Below are 24,533 nucleotides of genomic sequence, written 5' to 3' on the forward strand. Positions count from 1 at the left end.
CGCGCGCCCGAGAGCGGAAGCGGCGGCGCAGGCTCGGGCGGGTCCCCGGTGCGCGCAGCGGGCTCGGCTCCCTCCGGCCTCGGCGCCCTGAGAGGCCGCTCCCCTCCCCCCGGCACCGACATGATCCTGCTCGAGGTCAACAACCGCATCATCGAGGAGACCCTCACGCTCAAGTTCGAGGGCGCCGCCGCCGGGTAGGGCCGGGCCGGGCCGGGCGGTGAATGGGGCCGGGCCGGGCCGGGCCTGGCTGGGGCGGGGACAGGGACAGGGACAAGGCCGGGGGCGGCCGGGCCTGGCGGGGGCTGGGGCCGGCCGGGAGGCGCTGGCGGAGCAGAGCGGCGGCGGGGCTGCGGGGGGTAGTGCTGGGCGGGGGGGGGGGTGCTGCGGGATGACGGGGACGGGGAGGGGAGGAGTAGTCGCCGGGTCGGTGGGAGGTGGCGGGCCTGGTCTGGGAGGGCTAGTGCCGGAGCAGGGTGGCGGATGACGGGGCTGGGCCAGTACCAGGGCAGGACGCGGGCCTGCGGGATGATGGGGGCTGGGAGGAGAGCTGCAGGAAAGGGCTGGGTGGGGGTTAGTACCAGGGCAGGATAGGTGTCTGGGGGATCATGAGGCTGGTCTGGAGCTGGGAGATAGAGCTGCAAGTGGCTGGTCTGGGCTAGGGGGATGGAGCTGAGGCAGGGGAGCAGGAGCTCATTAGAGCTAGGGTGGAATGAAGGCCAAGATGAGGGGGCAAAGCTGGCAGACAGAACTAGAGCAGGGAGCCAGCCTGGGTGGGGTGGCTAGTGCCATGGCAGTGTGCAGGCCCGGGAGAATAGGAAGGGGCTGCAGAGGGTATGGAGCTTGAGAAGGAGACCTGAGGGGGTAGTGTTGGGGCAGATTATGGAGGGGGTTGAGCTGGGCTAGAGAAGCAAAGCTAGAGGAGGGGGGCTTCTGAAGAAGGGAACTGGTCTGAGGACATGGGGGATGAGGATATTGGGTTGGAGAAGGAGAAGTTGGCTGTAAAGATTGAGTTACTATGAGGGAAGAAGGTGAGATAGGGCTGAGAGAAAAAGTGAAGTTGGCCACATTAAAGGGCTCAGGACAATAAGAGGGATGGTGATGGTGCAAGGTCTTGGGGGGACAAAGGAGAGACAAAAAGGAGGACGTGGGGGCTGGAATAGGAAGCAAAGCCGGGAAGCAGAGCTAAAGGGAAAAAGGAAGGTCAAGGTGAGTGGAACTGTTGGGGCAGGGAAGGATGCTGCAGACAGAGCTGCACCTGGGGGGAGATAGGTTTACAGGGATGTTGCGGGGTTTCAGACTTAATCTGATAAAGCAATGTGCATCAGGACAAGCCAGTTCTAGGCCTGGAAAGTGTCCTGGCCCCAAGGGGGAGCCTGGTTTGCAGGGTGAGACAGTTCAGTCCCTGCGGAGCCAGTGGTTATTTTACTAAGAGTGTAACTTTAGCCTCAGTGCAGAGGCTGTAAAGGTGGTTGTCTGAGCACAGTTTAGCCGTGGAAGACCATCACTTGGTATAAATGTCCTTACCTTTAGCCAAGCTGCTTGTGCTCTCACTGTGCTTGTGTGCTGGTGTGCGTAATCTTGGGCACCTTTGTGTGCTTTGTGTGTAGGCAAAGCCTTGAAAAGCAAAGTGCAGTAATATTATCTCTGGGGTGGAGCCTGTGTTCACAGAGCACAGGCCAAGCAGCCTGGAAAGAGACCCCCCTAGGCAGGTGCCTTTTTCTGTGTCACTTTTTCTTTAAGCTGCTTTTGAAGCTCTCCTGCCTTTTGCATTCAGAACTTTGACAGAGGCCATTTCCTCTGGTTTCCCCTTTCAGCTGACTTCTGTGTTGGTTCTTGTGCTTTTTTTTTTCCATAAAATAACCTCACAGACTGCACTGCTTTGTGGGATTGGTGAGCTGCTTACCTCTCTGCAGTCTGGCTTTTTGTTCTTCCTGGGCGTGCTCATTTAATGCAACAAGTATCTCCAAAGCACAGGCACCACACGAAAACAGAAAACTCCCGGGTGACTGTGCTATGGTATTGCAGCTGCGTCCATTAGAAAATATTATGTATGTGGAGGTTAATGGTGTGTGTCAAAAATGCTCATTCATCACAAGTGCATACTGAGGCACTCTTCCTGTTGGAACAAGAGAATGTGCTTGTGTCCTGAAGTTGAACTAAATACAGCAGTTGCAGTGGAGGTTCATAGCCATAGGAGTTCATAGCCATCAAAAGGCTACATGCACATCAAAATCCTGGCTTCGTGCAACCAGAACTGAAGTTACTCATTCTGCAATGGTTTGCAGGCCTGCAAAGTTTCCATTTTGCTGTGCAGCAAAGCCTCACTTCTGCAACACCACGCTTGCCTGGCATACCACTGGTTCTTGGATTGATTCTTCTTGGTTGCTGTTGGTTTGGCTGGTGATATTCTGCCTCTTATTCATCTATAGGTTGCTTTTCTTTTTTTTTTTCTTAAGAAAAATAACAAACTAGATGATGTTTCTGTATAATTTCTGTGTCTTGGGTATGTTGTTGAACAAGAGGAAGTTTATTTAGTTCTGCATTTTCTTTTGTGCTTGTGCTGAGGCTCTCCTGTCTAGGCAAGCACAGGGTGGAGACCAAGGTCTGAGATGGTGGAGAGGTGTGGTGTTTTTTTTTTGTTTGTTTTTTTCTTTTTTTCCCCCCCTCCAGGTTTCAAGTCTTACATGGAGTGGGTGTTACTCAGTATTTACTCATGTGAGACTTCTCCCTCAGCTACAGTTTCAAGGTGATTCCTGTGGTGCTGAGCATGGGAGCTGGGCAGGAGATGTTGCTACATTTCACTGTTTTTCTGATTGCTTTCCTGAGGCATGTCTCGGGGACAAATGCAGGACAGTCAGAGCAAAGACAAGCCTTAAGGGATGCAGTGATTGAGAGGAGTGAGTCTGGGCACTCAGATGGAATTGTTCCTGAGTTATTTGCTCTAAAATTGGAACTGGGCAGATGCGATATACAGATTTGTCTGTAGCAGTTATCTTAGTCAAGTGTGCCTAGTGGCTTCAGCACCAGTTTGGGAATCTGGCAGAGCAGGATTTGTTTCCAAATGCCTTGCCAGAAACTTGCTTTGGATAAAGGTTGTGTCACTTCCCTCTGTTTTGCCTGGCCATACCATGGAGATGATTCAACAGCCTCCCTGCAGAGCATTCATAGACCTTCAGGTGAGAGAAACCTTGTATTTCACCATATTATGTAGAACTAGGTCACGTTCAGAAGTCAGAGCTAATATGTGCTCATAGCATTACTGTCGTATGTGACATTTCACTAAAAGGCAGAAAAATCTGCTCTGCGTGGAGATCCATTAACTGTCTCTGAAATTCCCAGTGTGGGAGGTGCCTTGGCAGACTGCGAATAAAGATTACCACTTGAGGCAGGGCCTAAACGCTGCATTGGGAGAGTCTTACCTTGACAAGGTTCTTGGGGGTTGATAGCATACACATGAATAGGATAATTCCAAAAAGGCAAGTGAGTTTGTGTTTATGGGGAAAACCTATGGAAGTCTTAGGCCCATGGGCAGCCACCATTGAACACTGATATTTAGTTCCAAGTGGTTACAAATAATGGACTTGAATGCATCTGATTTTTTTAATTAATATTTTTAATATTATAATTTCGTGTTTTGAATCAACATCCTTAAAGCAACCACAGTTTTAAATAAAGGCATAAAGCGACCAGAATCTGTTGAAATAATTTGAGATAGGAATTTGCTGCTGAAAGTTTAAAGTGTCAAAATGCAGGCTAGAGTAGGCAGGGAGGCAACAGCTGGTCAGTACCTGGGAACAAGTGTGCTGAAGTAATTAAGCATTTTTTGACATCATTTGAGCCTTTTGCAGGCTCAAAGAGCCTGCAAGAGGAGAATAAACTCTTTCCTAAGCTTTTGACAAATTCATCGTGACTTGAGAAACTGCCTAGAAGCTGAAGTCATGCTTGTGTTTTTCTCATTTCTGAGAACTGTGGTTTGAGGTGGCAACCTCTACCAGTCTTAAAACCTGGCAGATCTTGTTTCTTGATCATTATTGCGTCCTTTTGCTATTCTTTTATCTGTGCAGAGAATTTTGATAATTGTTGTCTTCTGTATCTAGTGATTATTAGTTCTGTTTAATGTGTGGGGGAATTGCCTCCCAAAACAGGTTTGGCCTCTAGTGTTGACCTCCTCTGGTTTAACTGATTGCGGTGGAAGTGTGGCACAGTGCTTGTTTCACTGGGTTAAAATTTTCAGCCACATGTAGAATGCTCTAAATCACCAGTAAATTAATCATGTATCTCAAATTGATACTTAGGATTTACCCACTGTGCAAGAGAAAACAAATTTGCATAAATGGAGAGCAGTGTGAGTGTTGGGGGTGAGGGAGAGAATGCCAGATTATTTTTTTTATTTTAATAGGTACAAATCTGCAGGGTTTCATGACTATCAGCAACATAGGAAAATAACTGAAGTTTTAACTTCCGTGATGTATACTAGTTCCTGTAAGCCGAATGGATGGTTTGGCTAAGGCTGTACCCACATGCGTTGTGGTGTTTCCCATTCGTGGTCGTTTTGGTGCTGCTTCTCTCTAGAGCAGAGCACTTCAGCCTTAGTGCCCTATACCAGGAGGCTGAGCAGTTGGTGAAATTTGGTAACGTGAACTTTGTGTTTGTGATGTGACACGTGAAGTGAGTTCATCCTGGGGAAACCGCAGAGAGTCTAGAGGTTATCAGACATACTGGGAGCGTAGAGGAGCTTCAGATCCTCCTGGACAGGCATCAGAAGCTCCCTGCAAGAGCAACTGTGGCAGTTCAGGGTTGCAGCACTTCAAGGGGGCTCAGCAGCCCCACCAAAACAGAGGATGCCCTTCTTTTTGCTAACACAAGCACTTCTGTGGCTCGGAGGGAAATGAGATTGGGGAAGTGACCTAGGTTAAAATTAACTAGGCAAAATGGGGTATTTTTAGCCCACGTGAGTTTCTTGATCCCATTCATTGTGTGAATGCTGCTCAGAGTGGTGCAGCAGGGGAGCAAGCAAAGTAGGGTGCTGGCTCAGTGTCCTTGCAAGCCCAGCTTACAGCCTTTCATCTTCCGTGTCAGAACAGGAAGAACATTTCAGGTAGTAGCTCACCTGCTTCTATTCAAGCGGCATCTACTTAAACTCAAGCTGGCTGACACTGTGGTGGAGCAGATGAGGAGTGCTCAGGTGATGTTGCTGGCAGAAAGTGCTTTAGCTGCGTGGGAACAACAGTATCATAAACTTCTGCTGTTCTGTATTGAATGTGTTTGAGTGTAGCTCCTGGGCTGCCACCCTGCATCTGGCCCCAATCATCAGGGAAGGTGCATGTGTATTAATGGTGGATGGTGACCTACATCTGTCTGGAACAAGGCTGCTCTATGCTTTGGGGCAAAAACACGGCGGAGGAAGAGGAGGGAGTGACAGCCTAGGTCTGCAAAGGGTTAGGCAGGTAGTTCTGTCATCACTCCAGACTTAGTTCTCATCTCAAGTTCCCATAAGGCACTGCTCCATATTATACTCTGTTGGAACAGTTCCTAAGTGCCCCTAACACCTGCTCTTCTCTAGTGTCAAGCTCCAGTGGCTGCAGCACTAAAGAGTTTTAGTGAATGGTAGATACAAAATGATGCTCTTCATCAGAGACCTGCCACAGTGCTGGCGGTGGATTGCCCAGGCATGAGAATTGCCGGGGTCTTCTTGGAGCTGGACCAAAGACTTGCAGGGAGATGACCTGGCCAGGAGTATAACTGCACTTACCTGTGCTTTGCAGGAGTAGTGTGTGCTTTATATGCTGGAAATCTCAGTGCCTTGTTACCAGCAACCTCCTCCAGATTCTTGTGCCCTCTGCAAGGGAGAAGCTCAAGAGTGGAGGGGAACCTAGATGGGTGGGAGTCCCAAGCACCTTGCTCTGGCCACCTGGACCTTCTCCTTCAGGGCTGTGAGCCCTGTCCCCAGCAGGTCTCAGCTCTGCTCGTGGCTGCTGTGGGGTGCTACGAGTTGGCATGCGTGGGGGCTGCCGTACGCTGCTCAGCACCGGCCGCGTGACAGAGCACTTCTGCTCGAGTTCGTGGTGGGTGTGCTGCTAGAGCTATGGGAGCTCTTTGATTTAATGTGCTCCTGCAGCTCACGCAAAGTAGCTTTTGTGTTAGCTGAGTGGGGCCCAGGAGCAGAGGAACTGTTCAAATAATTTTAGACATTGCTTATAATTTTCTATTGGGGTGACCTTTCTGCGGGGAGAGCCGGCAGTCTGTCACTGAATCTGGCTCACTCTCTTCAAACAGTGTATTAACTCCAGTGATCTGAAAGCTCTGTTCAGAGCTGCGAAGCTTTACGCTTTGAAATAACTTTCTCTTTGTTTTCTTTTTGTTCTCTGGGGCAAAGGACAAGAATAACTGTGAGCCTGTAGCTTTTAAAATAATTGCCACCCTCCTTTATTGGGTACAAGCATTAATTGTGATGTGGGAGATGATTTAGTCAGCTATCAATATGGTTGCTAGCCAGGTTTGCATTTGCATGCAGGCTTGTTTAATTCAGAAGATGAGGGCAACTGTATAATTACAGTCTTTGTTCTTCTGTTCTTAAATTTGTTTTAATATATGGCTAAGAGCCTCTGTGGCCTGAGAAATGAAGTGGGGAAGTTTGGAAGTTGTCTGAGTCAAAATTGAGGAAATGCTGTCAGAAAAAAGGTTGCTGTTGCTCTTAAGTGCTTGTTGGCTTCTCTCCATGGGCTCTGGGCTCTTCCTGGATGTTCTGCTGGGGTGAAAAATCTGATTTGGAATTGGCTCTATATTAGATAGAACTAGTATAGGAGCCTTGTATGAGAGCCTTTTGGAGATGGATAGGAGGAATGTGAGCAAGAAGACATAAAAGCTGTCAAGGCCTTTTATTGTTATAAGCAGAGGGCAGATGGGATTTAGTGTGAATTTGACTTCAAACCTGATAAGTGTTATCAGAAAATGGGCAGCTGCCTCTGCTTGGAACAGCTGCCATTTTAGCATCTGAGTTCAGGCAGGGTTTTGCAGACAGGTCTGGTTTGCGTTCAGTGTTTAGTACAGGAAGGAGCCATCTCGGTTAGTCTTGTATGAGAGCTGTTTTTATTGTCCATTTGGGGCAGACTGTAGTAAAAAGGGGAGGTTGTGGCGGGGAGGGCTATGGTTCAGGTAGTTTTGGCCCCAGTACGAGGATAAGCTCTCCCCTCCGCAGGAGTGGAAGGGGTGTGCTGTTTGAAATCGTCTGAGTGTGGCGAGGTCTAGGCAGTCTGGCACTGAGGCTTGAATTTGGGGTAGACATGAACGAGCTCCGTGTTGCGCAGGACCTTATTTTGAAGCACCTAGCAATATGGAAAGGGTGGCTGGATTTAGGGTGCTCTGTTCAGAGACGCTAAACCATCAATTCTCGCAGAAGCCGTAACTGAATCGCATGATGGAGGAAAGGGACGCCTGAGCGCGCAGGCCGAGCGGAGCTCTTCGGGATCGCGCCAGCAACCTGATGTAACTGGTATCTGCACCTACATGGGCCACGTCCCAGTCCCAGGCCTGCTGTGCCGCGCTGCACGTGCTCCGCATGAAACAGCCTTCGTGACAGCAGGGTGGACTGGGAGTGTCTGAAGGTGGGGAGGATGTCGTTGTGCCTCTGCAGGGTTTTCAGCACATCCCTGCTGCTATTTCTGTTGGCTGAACACTGGATTGGTGGGAGGCTGAGGGGGAGCGATCGTGTGTGTGTGACCTGCTGTGCTGTCGCACGCCTGGGAGCTGCTGGAGGATGAGAGCTCCTCTCTCTTCTCAGCCCACTATGAGATGCAGGGGGGCGACAGTTCAGCCTTGATCTCTGCTTGGAGACCTCTTAATGGGGGAAAAACAATGCAGGTAGCAAAAGGGATGCTTTTTCTGTTGAAGAAAATTTTAAGCAGGCAGAATGATTGTGGTGTAGGTAGCTGAGGCTAGCTGGAGAAATGAATAGGAGCATTTTAAATGTTTGGGTTATAATGCTGCTGAGCAGTGAAGGTCTCGAGAGCTCACTTCAGTCTGAGCCACACCTGTGATACAGCTTCCCCGCCTTCCTTTAGGCACGACCAGACCTGGATTGCTTAGATATGTGCCAGGCAAGGCGAAAACAACAACCTGTAGTAGACAGGAGCAGTGTGGCATGGCTGTGAGGAGCTCTGTATGCAGTTCATGTGAGCACTCACTTCACTGAGGCTGTCTCAGGAAGCTATTGAATATTCAGCACCCAGAAGTTCTGCCTAGTTACCTGCTTTTCCTCTAAATATCTTTTCCTCACCCCACCACCTCCCAGTATAAAAACTGAACCGCTTAGGAAATCTGTGTTAAAATAAGTTCTCAGCTGAAATGTTCAAAAATCAAGATATGTCAGCATTAAGCTTTTGTTTGCAGAACAAAGGCTCATGCAGAGCTATTCACTGACTTTGGATACGTGGCGTTATATGGTTTCTTAAATAATGTGACAAGTTATCTTTCCACAGCCTCTTGAAGTACGGAGCAAGTGCATAGGGGCTGAATGTACTTCCTAGGCAAAATCACTTCATTACTTGTTGACTGTAAGTTGTTTTCCAGGATTCCCCCCGGGTGAGGAGGGTGTTTGGAAGGTCTGCTCAGAGTCAGAGCTGCAGGAGACATTAGCTCTGTGTGCTTGTGGAATGGTGTAACTCAAGGAAGATGGAAATGAGGATTAAGGATGAGTCTTCTTTAATATTCCTAGTGCCATCAGGCACGTGAGAGCTATCTTTAAAGCTTCCTACATCGGTTTCTTTTTTTATAAAATTTATACTGGCATCCAAGCAGATTCCCAAGTCTGAGTGTGGGGCTCTAAAAGAAGAAAATATCTACATCAACTGACCGTGTGGGCTTAGTGGAGTTTTCTTTCCTCTCAGCTTTGAGCAGCCTTCAGAAGAAGTGGTTTGGATGAGACTTTGTGAATTGCTTCCCTCTTCTAGAGCTGGAGTTAAATATGCAAGGTCTCCAGCCTAGCTGGAAAGAGAAGATGAGCAAGAGAGGTCACAGGTAACTGGTACAGCTCTTAAACTAAAGGATCTGCCTCAGGTGCACCTGTGCTGCTGCTTTGAAGTATGTTTTTATCTTTGGTGATGCAGCACAAGAGACAGAGGCTCTCCAGTTTCCTAACAAAAAGCCTGTTGCTTTTCACAGCTGGTAACTTTTAAGTAGTAACAACACCTCATCATTTCCCCTTAGGATTTCTGGTTGGGGGTTAATTTCTCATTCCTTCCTATGCCACCCCCTCTCCCCCAAAAAAAATGTTATTGACTCAGTGATTCGTCTGGAATTGGTGCCTTTGTCTCATTGCATGTCTTTCTTGAGTTTCAGCATGTCTTGATCGTTCCTGGCTTCTGCATCAGGACTTGAAATGGTGCCATCAGCAAAAAAGCAGATAGAAGAACAATGTATTTTTGAGCAAAAAAAAATGTGCAAAGTAACACAAGGGGAAAACAGATACTGAGACCTTCCCCCACCTATGTCTGTCTTTGTCCAGCAAGGCACACCTGGTACTCGATAGCATACATTAGGGTGGACAGGGTGAATCTTGGCAAAAAGAATGGAGCTGGTTTCTGAGCTGCAGCAACCTAGTCGAGACCACAAGGTTGCCTCAGTATGCTGGCTTGGTTTGTGGAGTTATTTCAGTACTTTACATCAGGTGGGTGAGAATGATCTCTGAGATTTTTCTGGCCTTTAAAACAAAAACAGTATCATTCTATTCAGTACCAGCTGTTTTTGAAAGATACGAGGAGATATGCTGTGAAACAAAGCAGTAGCTGACTCACATTTTTACCCTATTTTTATTTTGCACCTCTGCTCTCCGTGGTGGAGGTACCACTGCATTTCTTCCAGCTGGAGAATGACCTATAAATGTAGTCCCCCTGGAGCTGTCAAAGTGGTTATGTAGTGCCTGTCCCAACAAATTCACCCTTCAGATGTGGTTAGATCCTTCACAGGATCTAACTCTTCTGGAGTTCTTGGCCAAACTGGCAAATACAGTTTGTTAGGATGTTGTTATATCTCCATGCCTAGAGTGTAAGAAGTGATGGGCCATTGGTTTGAGAGATGCACTCTTTGATGATTAGAGATCTGAAGGAGGATGCTGGGGGGTGTTAGGTTAAACTTACCTCTTGCCTACAGTAGTTGGTGTAGCGTTGGGGTATTTAGGAAGGGATGTGGGAGGTCAGGAGGAAAGGCACATCTGAAATGTTTCTTTGTGTGGTCCACTCCTACCCTCAGACTTGGAGATTGGGGTGATCCCTGCAAGTCAGTGGTACCAAAGTGTTTGCAGAGCTGCTGGTGGTGGTGAAGGGTGCACACAGACAGGGATTGCTTAGCCTCCAAGTCTCTTCCATAAACTGGTGTTACCTGAACTTACAGACAAGCCTCTGTCCCCCAAACTTGTATCTTAGCAGTTCTGTACAGAGAACGTGCTCGTTAAAACATGTTCTTAGAGTGACAGGTAGCTTTCTCGGACATTTTTAACTGGAAATTTGCAGTCTGTGATCTCAGATCTATTAATAAACTACAAATAATAACAATATCTGCCAGCTTCAAGGCCATCATCTCTGATGAAATGGTGCTTCTATGAATGGAGAGAAGTCTTAAGATTTATTGGTAAAGGTTATCTGCTAGTTGAGCAGTAAGAGAGAAGAGTTTTCAGGTAGACTTGGTTGTGGGAAACACAGTATTGGAGATTTATCCTTTTTTTTTTCACAGCTTGATGGAGGCGGCTGTTTGATTTCTTATTTACATCTTTTGTTCTCTTTGCTTTTTAGAAATAAACCAGAGGCAGTAGAAGTAACATTTGCAGGTAAGCACTACAACTTTTCTGACTCCATTCCTTTGAAAAAAGGGCTTACTCAAATGGCCTGCCCGCAGTTGTTTGACGTGTCTAAATTCATCCAGCACCACTGAGGGAGGGGGCAGACAACACACCCCACAGCTTTCTCAGGGCTGAGGGGTTTTGTGTGCTACAGGAACAAATTGTCCTGTAGGCTGCTCTGCTTTTTGTCCCTGGGACTTTGCCCACAGCAATGAACGCAGTGATAACAGCACTTTGGTGTGTACATCCCATGCCTCTTACCTTTTCCTCACCTATGTTCAAGTTCTGCACTTGATGCTGTTTATTTTTAGGTCTTTAGCACCATTTAGTTATGGTTGGTAGAAAGCTGGCTCAGGCTGACAAGTGAGATAAATTCGTAGCCTGAAGTTGTTCTCTGGGATGGGAAGTGCTAGGGAAGTTTAAGTTTTCACTGAGCAGCTGCTTTTATGCCTCAGTTCTCAAGAATCTATGTAAGCTACAGAGCTTCATAGGGATGTGGAGCTTGCTGGGTAGCTGGAGAGTTACACTCCCCTGCTTCAGCCCTCTCAGCTCGTTCTGCAGTGAAGTGAGACTGAGCTGCCTTTGCTCTGCTGATGGAGATGCTTTCTCCTCCAGGCCACAACTTTGGCTTGGTGGGTATGTTGGTCACTTTCTGTCCTGAGCTGAGGGATGGATGCTGACTATCTAGAAGGCTCCCATCTTTGCATGTTTGTATCCTTCTGCATTGAGCACAAGCAAATTTACAAGGGATGCTAAAAATACTAGAAGAAAGCTTCCTGTGACAAATGTCAAAACTGTTTCAGCCCTCTGAGTAATAACAAGTCTCCCTATGTGATGCTGCCATTTACCTTAATTATGGAGTCTCTTCCTTGATGTATCTATCAGGGCTGGAACGAGGGGAACCACGTCACTGTGCAGTTCCTAGAGCTACACATAGGAAAAAACCTTCCTCAGAACTAGGAACTGGTCCCTCTTGAGTTCCTCACTTCTCTCTTACTTGCTTCCTAGACTTCGATGGAGTCCTTTATCATATTTCAAACCCCAATGGAGATAAGACAAAAGTGATGGTCAGTATTTCTCTGAAGTTCTACAAAGAGCTCCAGGAACATGGTGCTGATGAGGTGAGTTAGCATCTCCAGGCATTCTGGGCATCGTGCTCACAAATACTTTGGTAACACAGATAATGTTGTTGCAATATTAGTGGATCTCTTGTTTTGAAAAGTTTCTGTACTCCACCTCTTGGTGGTCAAAGGAGCAGCCCTGTACCAGCCATGAGTCCTGCTTTGTTTGAAATAAAGTACAAAGTCTGTTCCCATTCTCTCATACAAACAAGAAGTCATCTCCTACCCTACAGCCTAAAGGGCAAAAGGCGCCACTAATTTTGCAAGTCCCTCCCAAATGATTTTGAGGCTTGACCAGGTAGAAATAGTTTCTTTGACTTAAACACTGAGCCTTCTAGTGAAGAAAGACACTGAGATAAATCTGGAATCCCATGAAATCTTCTGACTGTAACCACACTTGAGAGTGAGCAATGGGCTCTCACTGTGTTTACAGGCCTTGATCTGCAGGCTGCTTGGTTCCTTTTTTGCTGCTGATGTGTGCAGTAGCAGATTTAGTTCCTGTTGAATGGGCTCAGGCTGTGGAGGGCCATTTATGGTAGAAAGAATGAGTCTCTCTGAGCTGTGGTTGGGTCGCAAGGCAGGAAGTGTGACTCAGTTCCTGAGTCAGTTTTCAAATCTCCTCATGTTAGCAAATGAGGTTCACCCAAGGCTCTTCAGCAGGCTTTTACCTCTGAGTGTCTGTCCTTGGGAGAGGAAAAAGGAAACTGTTCCATGAGTTTATTGAGAGTCGGATGACAAACAGGGGTAGATCTTGAACCTAGAGTAAATTCCTGTGAGCTGCTACAAGACCTACCAAAGTCAGAATAAATGTGGCTAAATACCCTGCTTTCCTGACTCCTGTGTCAGAAATCTTTCCAGGAGCATGCTTACATTGTAAGAAGTAGGGCAATGAGATCTGACCAACATAAAGTGCTACTGCTGGGAAACTGGGGAGTTGAGGAGTCCAAAGTGGGCAGCCCTCCCAGGATGCGCCGGGTGGATCGGCATGGCATGTGGTACAAAAAGAAATGCTGTTGTAGGCAGGCAACTGACAACTCACTGTGTTGTAACAGGGTGCAGTGGCATTGCACCAACAGCCACCATGGTGACGGCTGGACAACAGCCTTTCTACCTGACCCTGGCTGCCGTGTCAGACCCATTGCTCTACGGACCACTGTGTCATGCTGAAAGTGAGGGTGGCTGTCAACCACTTCCCTGGCTCTTAGAGGAGAGTGAGATCTCTACGGGACTGTCTTGAGAGTGCTGACTAAACAGTAATTGAGTTCTAAAATAGATGTTTAACAAACTGGTATTTTCTGTGCCCCCTGGAGTAGGTGAAGCTTGTTTCTTCACTTCCTCCACTTTGTCTCTGTGAAACCCCAGTGTGAGAAGCATAAAACAGTGTCCCTACTCAGGCAGATCGTCTCCCTGGGCTGCTGCTCCCTCTCTGCTGAGAGGAGGTTTTGGCATTCAGAGAGCCCATGCATCCTCTCTGAGTTGTAGTGGGTGTCATCCCAGGAGGGCCAGTTTTGCCACGGTGCTGTTCTGTTCTTCTCTGTAAAATACCTCCTGTTCCCGGCCCCCTCATTGACATAGAGCTATGGCTCAGCTGAAAATTGCCATTGATGTAAAATTCAGCAGTGATTATGTTTGAAAAGGGGTTTTTACTGTGCTGTAGGCGGCTTCGCTCCTGGGAGACGTCCAAGCTGCCTGGCAATTTCCTCTCCATCCCCATCTGTCCTGTGGAACAGACTGAGGCAAGGCAGGCGATCTCCTGGCCACACTGTGCCTGACCCTGCCTTTGAACTTGCCTCCCTGGAAGGAGCAGGGCACACTTTGCAATGCCCTCTGAATCCCAGGGATCATGGTGGGGGTGCTCACCTTTGAGCTGGGAAGGAGGTTTGCAGGTCTGTGATGTCTTTGATTTGGAGATCAAATTACAGATCTGTTTGCAGATCTGTAGTGTCAGGCTCTGCTGACAGTTCTCCTTTGAAGATGAGAACCAGGTTTAATGGTGGAGTGTTTTGGTTTGGGGCTTCTTTCACTCCCTGCACAAGTTCAAGACTAGCAAGAATTTTAAAAAGCTCCAATTTTGACTCCCACAGCACGTTCCCTATCAGTGGAGTTCAGGAACCTCTGCCTAGAGTGGGAGCAGCCAATATCCTAGAAGCTGGTGACAGTTAATAATTGTCCAGCAATTTGAGGTTTCTAAGTGGAGACCAAACATGGCCTAGACTACAAGGGAGGAAATGAATCTGATAGCTTGTGCTCTCAATGTTTAATTTCTTTCTCCTAGGTATTGAAGAAAGTCTATGGAAACTACTTGGTAAATCCTGAATCAGGTAACCCTGCTGTAACACTTACAGTGTGTGAATGCAACTCCAAAATGACTTAAGTCCCCTCAGAAATGCTCGTATGAAGGTTGCACTTCAAGAGCTTGATAATTGTATGATGAACAGCATTTAAAAAGGTGGCCTGGGTACAGCAGGGCTGAAGTAGTTTTCAGCATGAGCTGTAATTTTTGATGCTACCCTCCTCCAAGTAAACTTCTGTTCCTTCCTCGCGGTTGGGGTCTTTGTTCTTCTCAACGATGCTTCATGAGACACAGGAAAACCATGGTTACCTGTGACAGCATTTCTTCCTACTCACTGCAAAACTTGGGAGCAGCTCAGCCAGCACGTGTGTCGCAGCTAGGCAAAGAGCCCCAGGAACGTTGCCATGGCCACACACCGAGTTCAGACATGGCTTCTTCTGGTGATGACTTTAGCAGGAAGCAGGCACCTTTGAGGCTTTTGGAAGGAATTAGGGCAAAGGTGTGACAAATTGTGGCAGTGATGCTTGAACTGTAGGTGTCTTTTTCCAGAGAATATCTTTCTGGCTGGATTAAGGCCCTGTATACATTATTAAAGTTAGCAACTCTCCCTCCCCAGGTTACAATGTCTCTTTGCTCTACGACCTGGAAAACCTTCCTGCAGACAAGGATGCTATTGTGCACCAAGCCGGCATGTTGAAGCGCAATTGCTTTGCTTCGGTTTTTGAGAAGTACTTCAAATTTCAAGAAGAGGGCAAAGAAGGAGAGAAAAGAGCTGTCATCCACTACAGGGACGATGAGACGATGTAAGTGTTCAAACCAAGCAGCACAGGGATTGGACAGTTGTCAGGATGCTCTCAGCTCTTGTTCAGAGCTCTAGGATGTGATGGAAAGCCAGGACATCCTATTGCTCCATGCTTTGGCTGGGTATTAAGGGCCTGTCCTAGGCTGCCAGAAGCATCTGGTGAGGGTAATGCTTGTCCCTCAGGCTGCAGCAATGTTGTACGAGTCTCTGAGTGGCAGCACTTGTGGCTGTGTGTAGGAAGGGAACTGGCTACTCCCAACAGAAACGTCTTGCTCCCTGTCTAATGCTGTCTTGAGAGAGAGGAGGTTTCTGGCAGCCAGGCCTGCAAATGATTGCATCTACGTGACCTTGTCATATGATTGCTTGCTTATCCAGATGTAGTTCTTAGCCCCTGTTCACATCAGAGGTCTCCTCTCTCACCCATCTGCAGGTATGTTGAGGCAAAAAAGGACCGTGTCACAGTTGTGTTCAGCACAGTATTTAAGGATGATGATGACGTCGTGATTGGAAAGGTGTTTATGCAGGTATGGAAAATGAAGTTTTGAGGGGAAAGGGTCTGATCCTCAGTTCATATGCCTTCTTGCTTGAAGTAGTCTTGCTGAACAAGCAGATGTTAGGCTGAAGGGAGGTCACAGGCAGTTTAATACATATAAATGCTTTGCAGGGCTCCAATCTGCTGTGGGATGGAAGAACCATGTTAATAGGCTTAGGCAGTATCTTTTCTAATCCAGACTTTTGCATTGGCCTCTTAATTATTGATGCTCTTGCTAGTATGAGATAATCATACATTGTGTGTAACAGATGAATAGAACACGAGGTAAGTACATCAGTATCCATCTTGAGGCCTTATAGCCCAGCTACCTGTGGAGAAGGAATCACAGGCCAGCAGAGGAACCAAGTGTGGTAGGGGGAAGTGTAAAAGGAGCAGAAGGGGCAACATTAAGCTGTATCTGGGATGGTGCTGAGGGTGTTCTTCATCTCTGAGGTTATTCCTGTTAATGCTCAAATGCAAAGAGGTTCAGACTGGAAGCAGCTGAGTGTGACTGCTCTGGTACTGTGATGGGCTCTTGGATTTGAGCTTTTCAAAGCTATGGATTTCCTTAGTCTACTTGTTTTAATCAATTAGAAAAATGCAAATAGTTCTGGACTCGGTTGCCCTTTGCAACTGCTACTTTGCTGGGAAGCATTTGGAGGCCAATAGTAAAGTTTGCATGTCTGTTGATCTGCATAGGCCAAAGAGTCATTAAGACTTTTGCTTCCGGCCTGAGTAGGCTCTGTCCACATTGCTATGTGCATTCATCTGTGTTGCTGGCCTGCCTAGCTCACCCTCTGTCTGCTGGAGTGCCCAGGGGACCTCTTGGACTGGTACAGCCGTGGAGTGGCACCCTGCAGGGTATCATGGGGCAGGAGGAGCTTTAGCTTGTTCACACAGGGGTGCCAGGTGCTGTGCTGCTGACAAACAGCAAGTCATTGGCGCAGTTGTTCTCTGGGTACTGGTTTACCTGTGTTCGGGGCCAGTGTAATAGGGTCTGTTGCGATGGCAGTAGCAGCTATATTAGCTCACAGCTTTGCTCTCTCTGTGGGCAGCTATGGGCAGGGCATCTACTCTGGCTCTGTCCCTTTCTCCACTAGTACGTCCCACTGCCTGAATTTCAACTTCATAAAACAGGTATGAGGTAAACAAAACAGGGTTTGTGAAGCTCCCTGTAAGGCAGCAGGGCTTCACGGGAGCCGCTGTCCCAGAGTCTGCATGGACCACATTTTTTGGTTTTAAAAACAGCAAACCCTACTCCTGCCCAGCCACAAGAATTTCCACTCTGAGTCACGCTGGCTCCTTCCCTCCAGCTATTGCTGTTATGTAACACAGCCAAGCCTGACACAGTGGCTGTTCATCTGGGCTCTCGCAGAGAAAATCTGACCATTCACTAGCTACAGAAGCAGTCTGAACCAATTTACACTCTGGCAGAAGCAGGCAGAAGGCAAAGCTAAATGTTTTATTAAGGAGACCCCAGTGAACTACTTGGCTGTCCTAAAGGGGCATGGATGCTCCTGCCCTTTCTAGGTGAGCTGTGCTAACAAGGGAGGAGAGGCTAGGAACAGCTGATGATGCATAGGCTGAACTGGGAGGCAGCTAAGCAGATGAGGAGTAGTTCTACCTTGGGGAAGGGCAGTGGTGCTTTGGACTCTCCCAGCCCCACTTGGAGACAGTTCTGTAACTCTTGAAATGCAGAGCTGGGAGTTGTGCTGCTACTGGAGAGGTTCCCTGGGGGAATGAATCTCCCTGTCTGTAGGTATCACTGCAAGACTTACAGAAGAGCTAGAGGGGCAGGCTGCACACAAGCTCCAAATCCCGTGGATGGCCCTTAATGCTCAGAGGCTCCTGGCAGGAGATGCTTTCCCAAATGGCAGAGCCTTTAGGCTCAGTGCAGTACAGACCCTGCAGACCCCTCTGAGCATTTCTGTCCCTCTGGGGTGATCAGCACTTCTTACTCTTGCCGGTGGCATCGATGTCATTGACTTTGCAGCAGGAACCATACTGTCTCATGTGCTTGCTCAGTCTGAGGTGTGCCACAAAATGCTTCCACATCCCATGGCAGGAAGTGTGATGCAGAAAACTGCCCCAGCTGAGGGACCACACTAAGATACGTGATCGTCGGGCAGCTATTCAGTTGTTCTGTTTTTGCTGGAAAGAAGGATTATTTTCCTAGGAGTGCAAAAATTTAAGCTGATGAACTTGTCCCGTGCAAGGAGAACTGGGAAACCTCCTGCTTAGCTGCCTTTTAGGAGAGGGGGATCCCCATTTGGTTTCTAGCGCATTGCCTGTAGTGTCACCATGGAACTCACCTTGGCTTTCTCTTGTGCAGGAGTTCAAGGAGGGTCGCCGGGCCAGTCACACAGCCCCACAGGTGCTCTTCAGCCACAGGGAGCCACCTTTGGAGCTGAAAGACACAGACGCAGCTGTCGGCGACAATATTGGTTACATCACCTTTGGTAAGTGGGCAGCTCTGTGGTATGGGGACCCTCCGGGAAGAAAGAGCTCACTGCTGAGCTGATTTTGGCACTTGAGTATCTGCTTTGGGTAGCTGACGAGTGTCCATCCGTTTCTACCCATGATAAAACCTGGAAGCAGAGCCTCCAGGGTTCAGAGTTGGGAACTGGCAGTGGAAAGGGGACAAAGTAGTCCAGTGGTGGTGGTTGGATTCATATGCCCCACTCCAAGTTGCAAGTGTAAAACTTGCACTAAAGCTTTGAGAGGGGCCAGCAGAGGCTCAGGCTGGAAGTGGGAGGGACATGGGAAATCACCCACTGCCCTGAGCTTCTACACTGTCTGGCATTGGCTACTGCTGTTGCTTTTGAATGATCCAATCATCCTGCAGCTTATACAAACTAAAAAATAATCTGCTTTGCTTTCTGCACCTCCCCTGTGTGTTCAAGTGAGTCTTTGGGGGCTGAAAGGGACTCTGGAGTCAAATGCTTCCATATTCTGCCCTCTTTGCTCCCTCTTGTGCAGTACGTCCCTCTGCTGTATCAAGTCAGCCCAGCTCTGCTTTTGGCAATAAGGCATGGAAGCGGGACAGTGAGCCGTTTGGTGTCTGCTTGCAAAATGTATTCAGCAGTTGGCAACAAGGGAAAGATGGCTTTGTTGTGGTATTGTAGAAACTTGAGCTTGCTTGTGCTTGATCGGTAGGGGTAGTCAGAAGGCAGGAGCATGGCTTGGAGCTCTGGGGCTCCAGCTCTGGTTCTTTGTTCCGGAACAAACACTTCCATCTCTGAACCCCTTCCTCCACCTGTGGAGGTGCTGCTTTGCTGGCCAGCAGTCATTCCCAGCAGCAATGCTGATGGCTGAGCTGGGCATCCTTTGTTGTTCCTGCCTCACTCCTTCCCAAGGCAGCAGGTGCTGACTGCTGGAAGTGCTCTTCTATCTCGCTGAAGACTGGACTGGCTTGAGCTGAGGGGTCCAAACCATGCCCTGTGCAAAGGGAAAGGGCTCTCCCAGAGGAATCGGGGACCACAGTAGGGGTCTGCCTTTAGGGTCTCTCAGACCAATGCTCCTGCAGTTTGGAGCTCAGAAGTAAAGTACAGAAACTGTTGGTAAAACTGAAATTCACACTGCCTACCCTCCACCCACGCTAGGAATGGTGCCTCAAGGTCGGGGCAGCTCATCAGCAATGCATTAGCTCTCTCATAGCAGGTGTTGAACCGTGGGAAGATCTTTGTTCTTGTCTAGAAGCAATTTTTCTGTTATCTGATCTGACTTTCAGCGAACCAAAAGATCTTTCAGCCCTTAGCATAGTACCAGTACTGTGGAAGGTGCCAGCCTGCACAGTAACCAAGTCTGGCTCTCACAGGCTGGTGAGCTGCAGAGCTGGGATCTGCCATCCCATAAAGGTGCAAATGACTGCCTGAAGAGCAATGTCTGAGGGCAGATGGTACTCGCATTAAGCTAAATCCCTGTACAAACATAATGCCTATCTGCAGTGCAGGGTCAGTTGCTCTGTTTAGTCACTCATGAGTTACTCCTGCTGTTTCTGCATTCAGTGAGAAAAGTAAGGGAAAAATCTCTTAAGAAAAAAACACCTTTCTCTTTTGTTGGGAGGCCAGCAGAATGGTCCAGTCCCACCAGCACTTTGTTGGTGTCTAAGAGGTGCAGAGCAGCCTGGCCATCCCCATTTACCTCCCAGCTCTCTTCCCCGTTCACTTCTTTCCCAACCCTGAAGTAGCATCACACAGTATTCTACAGTGCCGTCATCTCTGGACACTCGGTCCTGCCTGTGTGTCCACCAGAGAGCACAGGTGTGCCCAGGCTGCTGGGAAGGGCTTTGGTGCATGACAGGAAATTGAGAAGTGCTGCTGAGCCCTATGTTTAAAATCCTAAGTGCTGTTTAATCCTGATGTATGGCACAGTGAAGCGCTCTTTGCAGAGTAGGCTTTTGAAGCAGTGTGCCTGACACCGGGCTGTCTCCAGCACAGGGGGACCACAAAGGCCTCTCATCGCCTCTGGAGGCAATAATGGTTTGTGTGGCACCTTTTCTTACAGTGTTGTTCCCCCGTCACACCAATGCTGCTGCCAGAGACAACACCATAAACCTGATCCACACGTTCCGGGACTACCTGCACTATCACATCAAGTGCTCAAAGGTACCAAGGGGACAGGGAGGAAACAGGGGAACTTTGGCCTGTCTAATCTGGGTGCTACTAAGCAGGAGAATGGAGCAGAGGGCCCCTATGAGAACTCACTAGGGCCCAGTGTTGCCCCCCTCAGCCATGCAGGGATGGCGAATGATGCATTGTTCCCTTCCTCTCCATGCTTCTTGGCACAGTCGGTGCCAGTTTGCTTCCCATCATAGCAGCAAGGTAGGCTTCTGCCTTTGAATCTCTGTGGGTTTCTTTCTTTCTGAGAATGGAATAAGGAAAACTGCTAAGAGAAGACCTGGCTTTGACAGGGCTCAGTTTGCACTACTGACTTCTGTAAGTAGTAAACTCCCCTCGTCCTGCAGGTTGAGGGAGTCTGATCACCGTTGTGGCCATGCTGAGCTAATTGCCTTTACAATAAGGAGCAGAAAGATAGCCCACGCCCACAAAGAGCAGCCGGCTGCGAGTCAGGTTTCCTAATGCCCCATCTCCTAGGAAGCCAGGCTATGAGCAGTACCTGGCCAGTACAAGTAGTGTCACTTGCTGGGAGTGTTCAGAAACACCGGCCAATCTCTAAGCTGTACTCATGCTCCAAGACCAGCCCTGAGCATCTTGGAGCAGTAACCCTGGCTAGCTGTGAGAGACATCTGAAATCTGGGCAATGGGGACAGGACCCTGAGGTGTCCCTGTTTTGTTCCAATGAAACACAGGCCTATATTCACACGCGTATGAGGGCGAAAACATCGGATTTCCTCAAGGTGCTGAACCGTGCCCGTCCAGATGCAGAGAAGAAAGAAATGAAAACAATCACGTGAGTAGCAAAGTGGGACCTGGCAGGAGCCTACCAGCCCCAAGCTTACTCCTGCTCAGCTCAATGTGCTCTGGTCCTGGGAGGATCAGGATGCCACAGGGATGGTCAGGTTGGCGGCCTGGTGTGCTAGGACCCCATCTGATAAGGAATGGGGGTGCTTTATATTGAAGTGCTTGCCTGTGGTGCCTCTGCAGATGAAAGACTAAATCTAGGTGCGTTGGCCTCCCAGGACCCCTGTGCTCTCTCCACCACACTCGCTTACTGCCTTGCTTGTTCTTTGCAGGAGCAGCGTCCGTGTCAAGCCCTGTGCTGGCAAGTCCTTTGTGAAAGAAGCCTTGCGCAGGGCACAGGGAGCAGAGCCAAAGGCAGACAGGCAGCGCAGTTGAGGCCAAGAGATGAGACAGCGGATAGGTACAGTGGAAGGGCACCCAGTTGGCCAGCTCTGCAAAGGGGAGACGGGAAGGCTGGGGTTGTAAGGAGATAGTATAGCCAGCTCCAGTGCACTGTCTTCCTCGCGCCTGTCTGCAGTGCGGTCAGCGTGGAGACAGCTTTGCCTAGGTGGCAGCAGGGCCTTGGCAGCCCTTAAGGGAGGCTCTTGTTGGATAGCAGCTCTGGGCAGTCCAGAGGGTGGACTGAGAGTCCCGGTGGTGCGTAGTGCAGCCTGGGCAGCATCTCCTTCCCTGCAGTGCAATGGCGGTGGCTGCGCATGGGGAGCAGGCAGTGTCCTGGTGCAGGGGGCTCGTCGTTATCCCGCTCCTAGGTTCAGTGCTGTGCTGCCAGCCACCCCTGGGGGCTGGGTCGGTTGGCTGGGCGTGCAGAGGGTGTTGCTGTCCCTGCTGAGTGGGGCATGGCTCTGCAAGATCTAGTACCTCCCTTGTTCCACTCTGAGGTTTGTGGGGCTTTTGCCCCCTTGTATTAAAGCTGGTTGACTTGCACGTAGAGCAGCTATTCAGGAGCCTCTGGGGTGGTGTCAGTTGCCATCCAGCCCTGAGTTCCTATTTGGTCTTCATTACTTCTCCATGCTCGGCAATAAGGAGAAGCCTACTGGCTTTGCTGCCCATCCTTAGGCCAGAGCTTAGGTGGAAACCGAGGGAGTTTCACTGACTGACAGCTCTGTTTGGGATGAGGTGGCCCTTCAGCGCAGGCACTGTTGGGCACCTTGCAGCTCTACCAATGCTCCTCTGTAACCCACATGGAGAGCAGGGGACATGCACATAGCTGCAGTGGGGAGCACTAGTCCTGGGCACTCCCATGGAGCCGGGGGCAGTTACTGTGCTGGTGGACAACTGTCCTTCTTCCTTGTGAGGAACAGGGCTGTTAGCTCCCAGCTCCGAATTGCCAGATCGTCCTTCCTGGGGGGGCTGCGGTCGTTGGAGGTCCTTTATGCCTCATGCAGCTCCTCAGAGTCCCTCGCTGCCCTTGGCCAGCAGATTGCCGGTGCCTTGGGCCAGAAGCCTTCCCTGGTGACTGTTCTGGCCAGCTGTGGGGGGCTGGCTCTTTTGTGAATAAAGCAGCCCAGAGTGGTGTGGGCAGAGGGTGGTAGTGGTGTGAACGTTTCCCTTGTGTACTTTAGCCTCTGATCCCAGACCCTCTTACTGCCCTCCTTGTGTGTGTCCTGGCATTTCCTCTTTGCTTGCTGCTCTGGGGGAAGGGGGTTGTCTCCTCTGCAAGCCCCCAACCCTCCCCATAGCCCTGAGAGCTGGTCACTGCACGCTTTCTGCATAACAAACGCTTATGTGCTCTGACCAGCAGCATCTACGTGGCTTTGAGACCTTGGTGCCTGTCCTGCAAAAAGCCATGTAGATACCCTGGGGTACCTAGGGATGGACAGATGCAGCAAAGAACGGCGCTGGGGGTCCACACTGACCTCTCTTTGCATCCTTTCAGGGGGAAGACGTTCACAACTCGTTAACGTTGGGGTCACTGAGGCTGCCGTGGAGGATGAAGGTTGGGGCACTTGCTACCTGATAATCGTAGCTTTTAATGTTGCACCTCTGTGGGCTCATAAGGAATTCAAGCAATCGGGGTCTGTTTGTACGACAGTTTGGGGAGTAATCTGCAGAAACGAGCTGTGCTTGCGAGGACTTGATCGTTCCAAGAAACAAAACCTTAATCCCAGTTTGATTGACTTAATTTCTTTTCTTTTTTTAATTTTTTTTTCCTTTTCAAGCTGTTTCGCTTTGCAATATGTTACCGGAAATCAGTTGCAGTATTTCTTATGAAAATAATGCAATATTAACTTGTTTTCTTCTGAATATTTGAGTTCAAAACTCCTGTATCTGAAGAAATACTGTTGGGGGTTCATTAATAAAGGAGATCTTTCTATCTTAAGGGGCTGTGTGGGGGCTTTGGCTTGTTCAGTTCATGTGGCCTTGCCAAGGAAGGGACAGTTGGAGCTGCAGTTACAGGGAGGAGTTGGAGCTAACTGTGGTAGTTGGGGGGAATTATTGTATCTCAGAGGGGACTACTTTCTTCTGGTAATCTCAGTCTTTGGAACTGGAGTGTTGTGCTGGTGCTGTGCTCAGAGACAACTGTGAGATAGTTCTGTTAGTGAAGCCCCTGGGAGGGCGCTCCTTTCACAGGGAAACAGAGGCTGGAGCCGTCCTGCTTTCCACTTGGATTTTGCACATTGAGGATGGGAGGCTGAGCTGTAGCTTTGGCCCCTCTGGGGTGGACACAGCCCCTCCAGGCAGCTTGAGCAGGGAAAAGAGCTTCCTGTTGCAGCTTGGCAGGAGCAGAGTGCAAATGAGCCAGAGCACAGACCCAGGGCTGAGCCTGAACACACCTTTATTCAGCACAAGGGAGGTGGAGGAGGCAGTGGTGCCACCAGTGGGCGAGTACTGCGAGCTTACCAGAGCCGTGCTGGCCCTGGACATCACCGTCACTACCTACTGTGAGCTGCTGGAGGGTAGGGAGAGCTGATGAGGAGGCACTTTGGAGGCCTGACACCACATTTTCTAACAGCTGCCCACCCAGAACAGCCTTGAATGAATGGGGGATAGCCTCAAGGATCAGCAGGGATGTGTGCGCCTTTGGGGTGGGTGGGGGAAGGAGATAGTCCCCTGACAAGAATAGGAGGAAGAGCAGGAGGATGGGACCTCCGGCTGTTTGCTTTGCTCCTCCGCGCTGGGGAAGCAGCGGTTCCTTGGGATTAATTTCCTCCCCCTGACCTGAGGCTGACACCCATGCCAGGGGGGCAGCTGTGGGGTGTGTGGCACCAGGCCCTGACTGTGCTGCTGAGTGTCCTTTGCTCTAGCTCAGGCTGGGGCTGGCCTAAGGCTGGTGAGTGCCTGTGGCTCCCAGCACCTCCAGGCCCCTGCTTGACTTTGAGGGGACTGAGGAGCCAAGCCTTGGGCGCTGGCAGTGCAATGACCACGGCTGCCCCACTGAGGCCCACGTGCCTGCGCCGAACACACTACCACATTAAAAAAAAAAAAAAATGTAAATTGTTCCTTTGTGCAAATCGGGTGCTGCAGTTACATCAGGGGGTGCAAGCCCTGGTCCTTAACTGGATGTGACAGCCCTGGACAGTACTGAGTAGG

The 24,533-nt window shown here is 49.3% G+C and overlaps 1 protein-coding gene across 2 annotated transcripts; it reads left to right on the forward strand.

The window, feature by feature from the left end:
• On the forward strand, nt 1-23,322 carry ARPC2 (actin related protein 2/3 complex subunit 2). 2 transcript variants are annotated; one of them, XM_062578432.1, is made up of 10 exons: nt 1-194; nt 10,785-10,819; nt 11,840-11,952; nt 14,228-14,273; nt 14,862-15,048; nt 15,478-15,571; nt 17,912-18,038; nt 20,086-20,186; nt 20,891-20,991; nt 22,879-22,987. In XM_062578432.1, exons 1-10 carry the CDS (start codon nt 121-123, stop codon nt 22,901-22,903), a joined length of 903 nt encoding a protein of 300 aa, XP_062434416.1. In that variant the 5' UTR covers nt 1-120; the 3' UTR covers nt 22,904-22,987. The 2 variants fall into 2 exon arrangements, with proteins under 2 accessions (XP_062434416.1, XP_062434415.1); XM_062578431.1 differs by lacking the exons at nt 20,086-20,186; nt 20,891-20,991 and having other exon boundaries at nt 22,879-23,322.
• Nucleotides 23,323-24,533: the final 1,211 nt, after the last annotated feature.

Source organism: Rhea pennata, chromosome 6 (assembly GCF_028389875.1).
Source record: "Rhea pennata isolate bPtePen1 chromosome 6, bPtePen1.pri, whole genome shotgun sequence".
Classification (NCBI taxonomy): domain Eukaryota; kingdom Metazoa; phylum Chordata; class Aves; order Rheiformes; family Rheidae; genus Rhea; species Rhea pennata.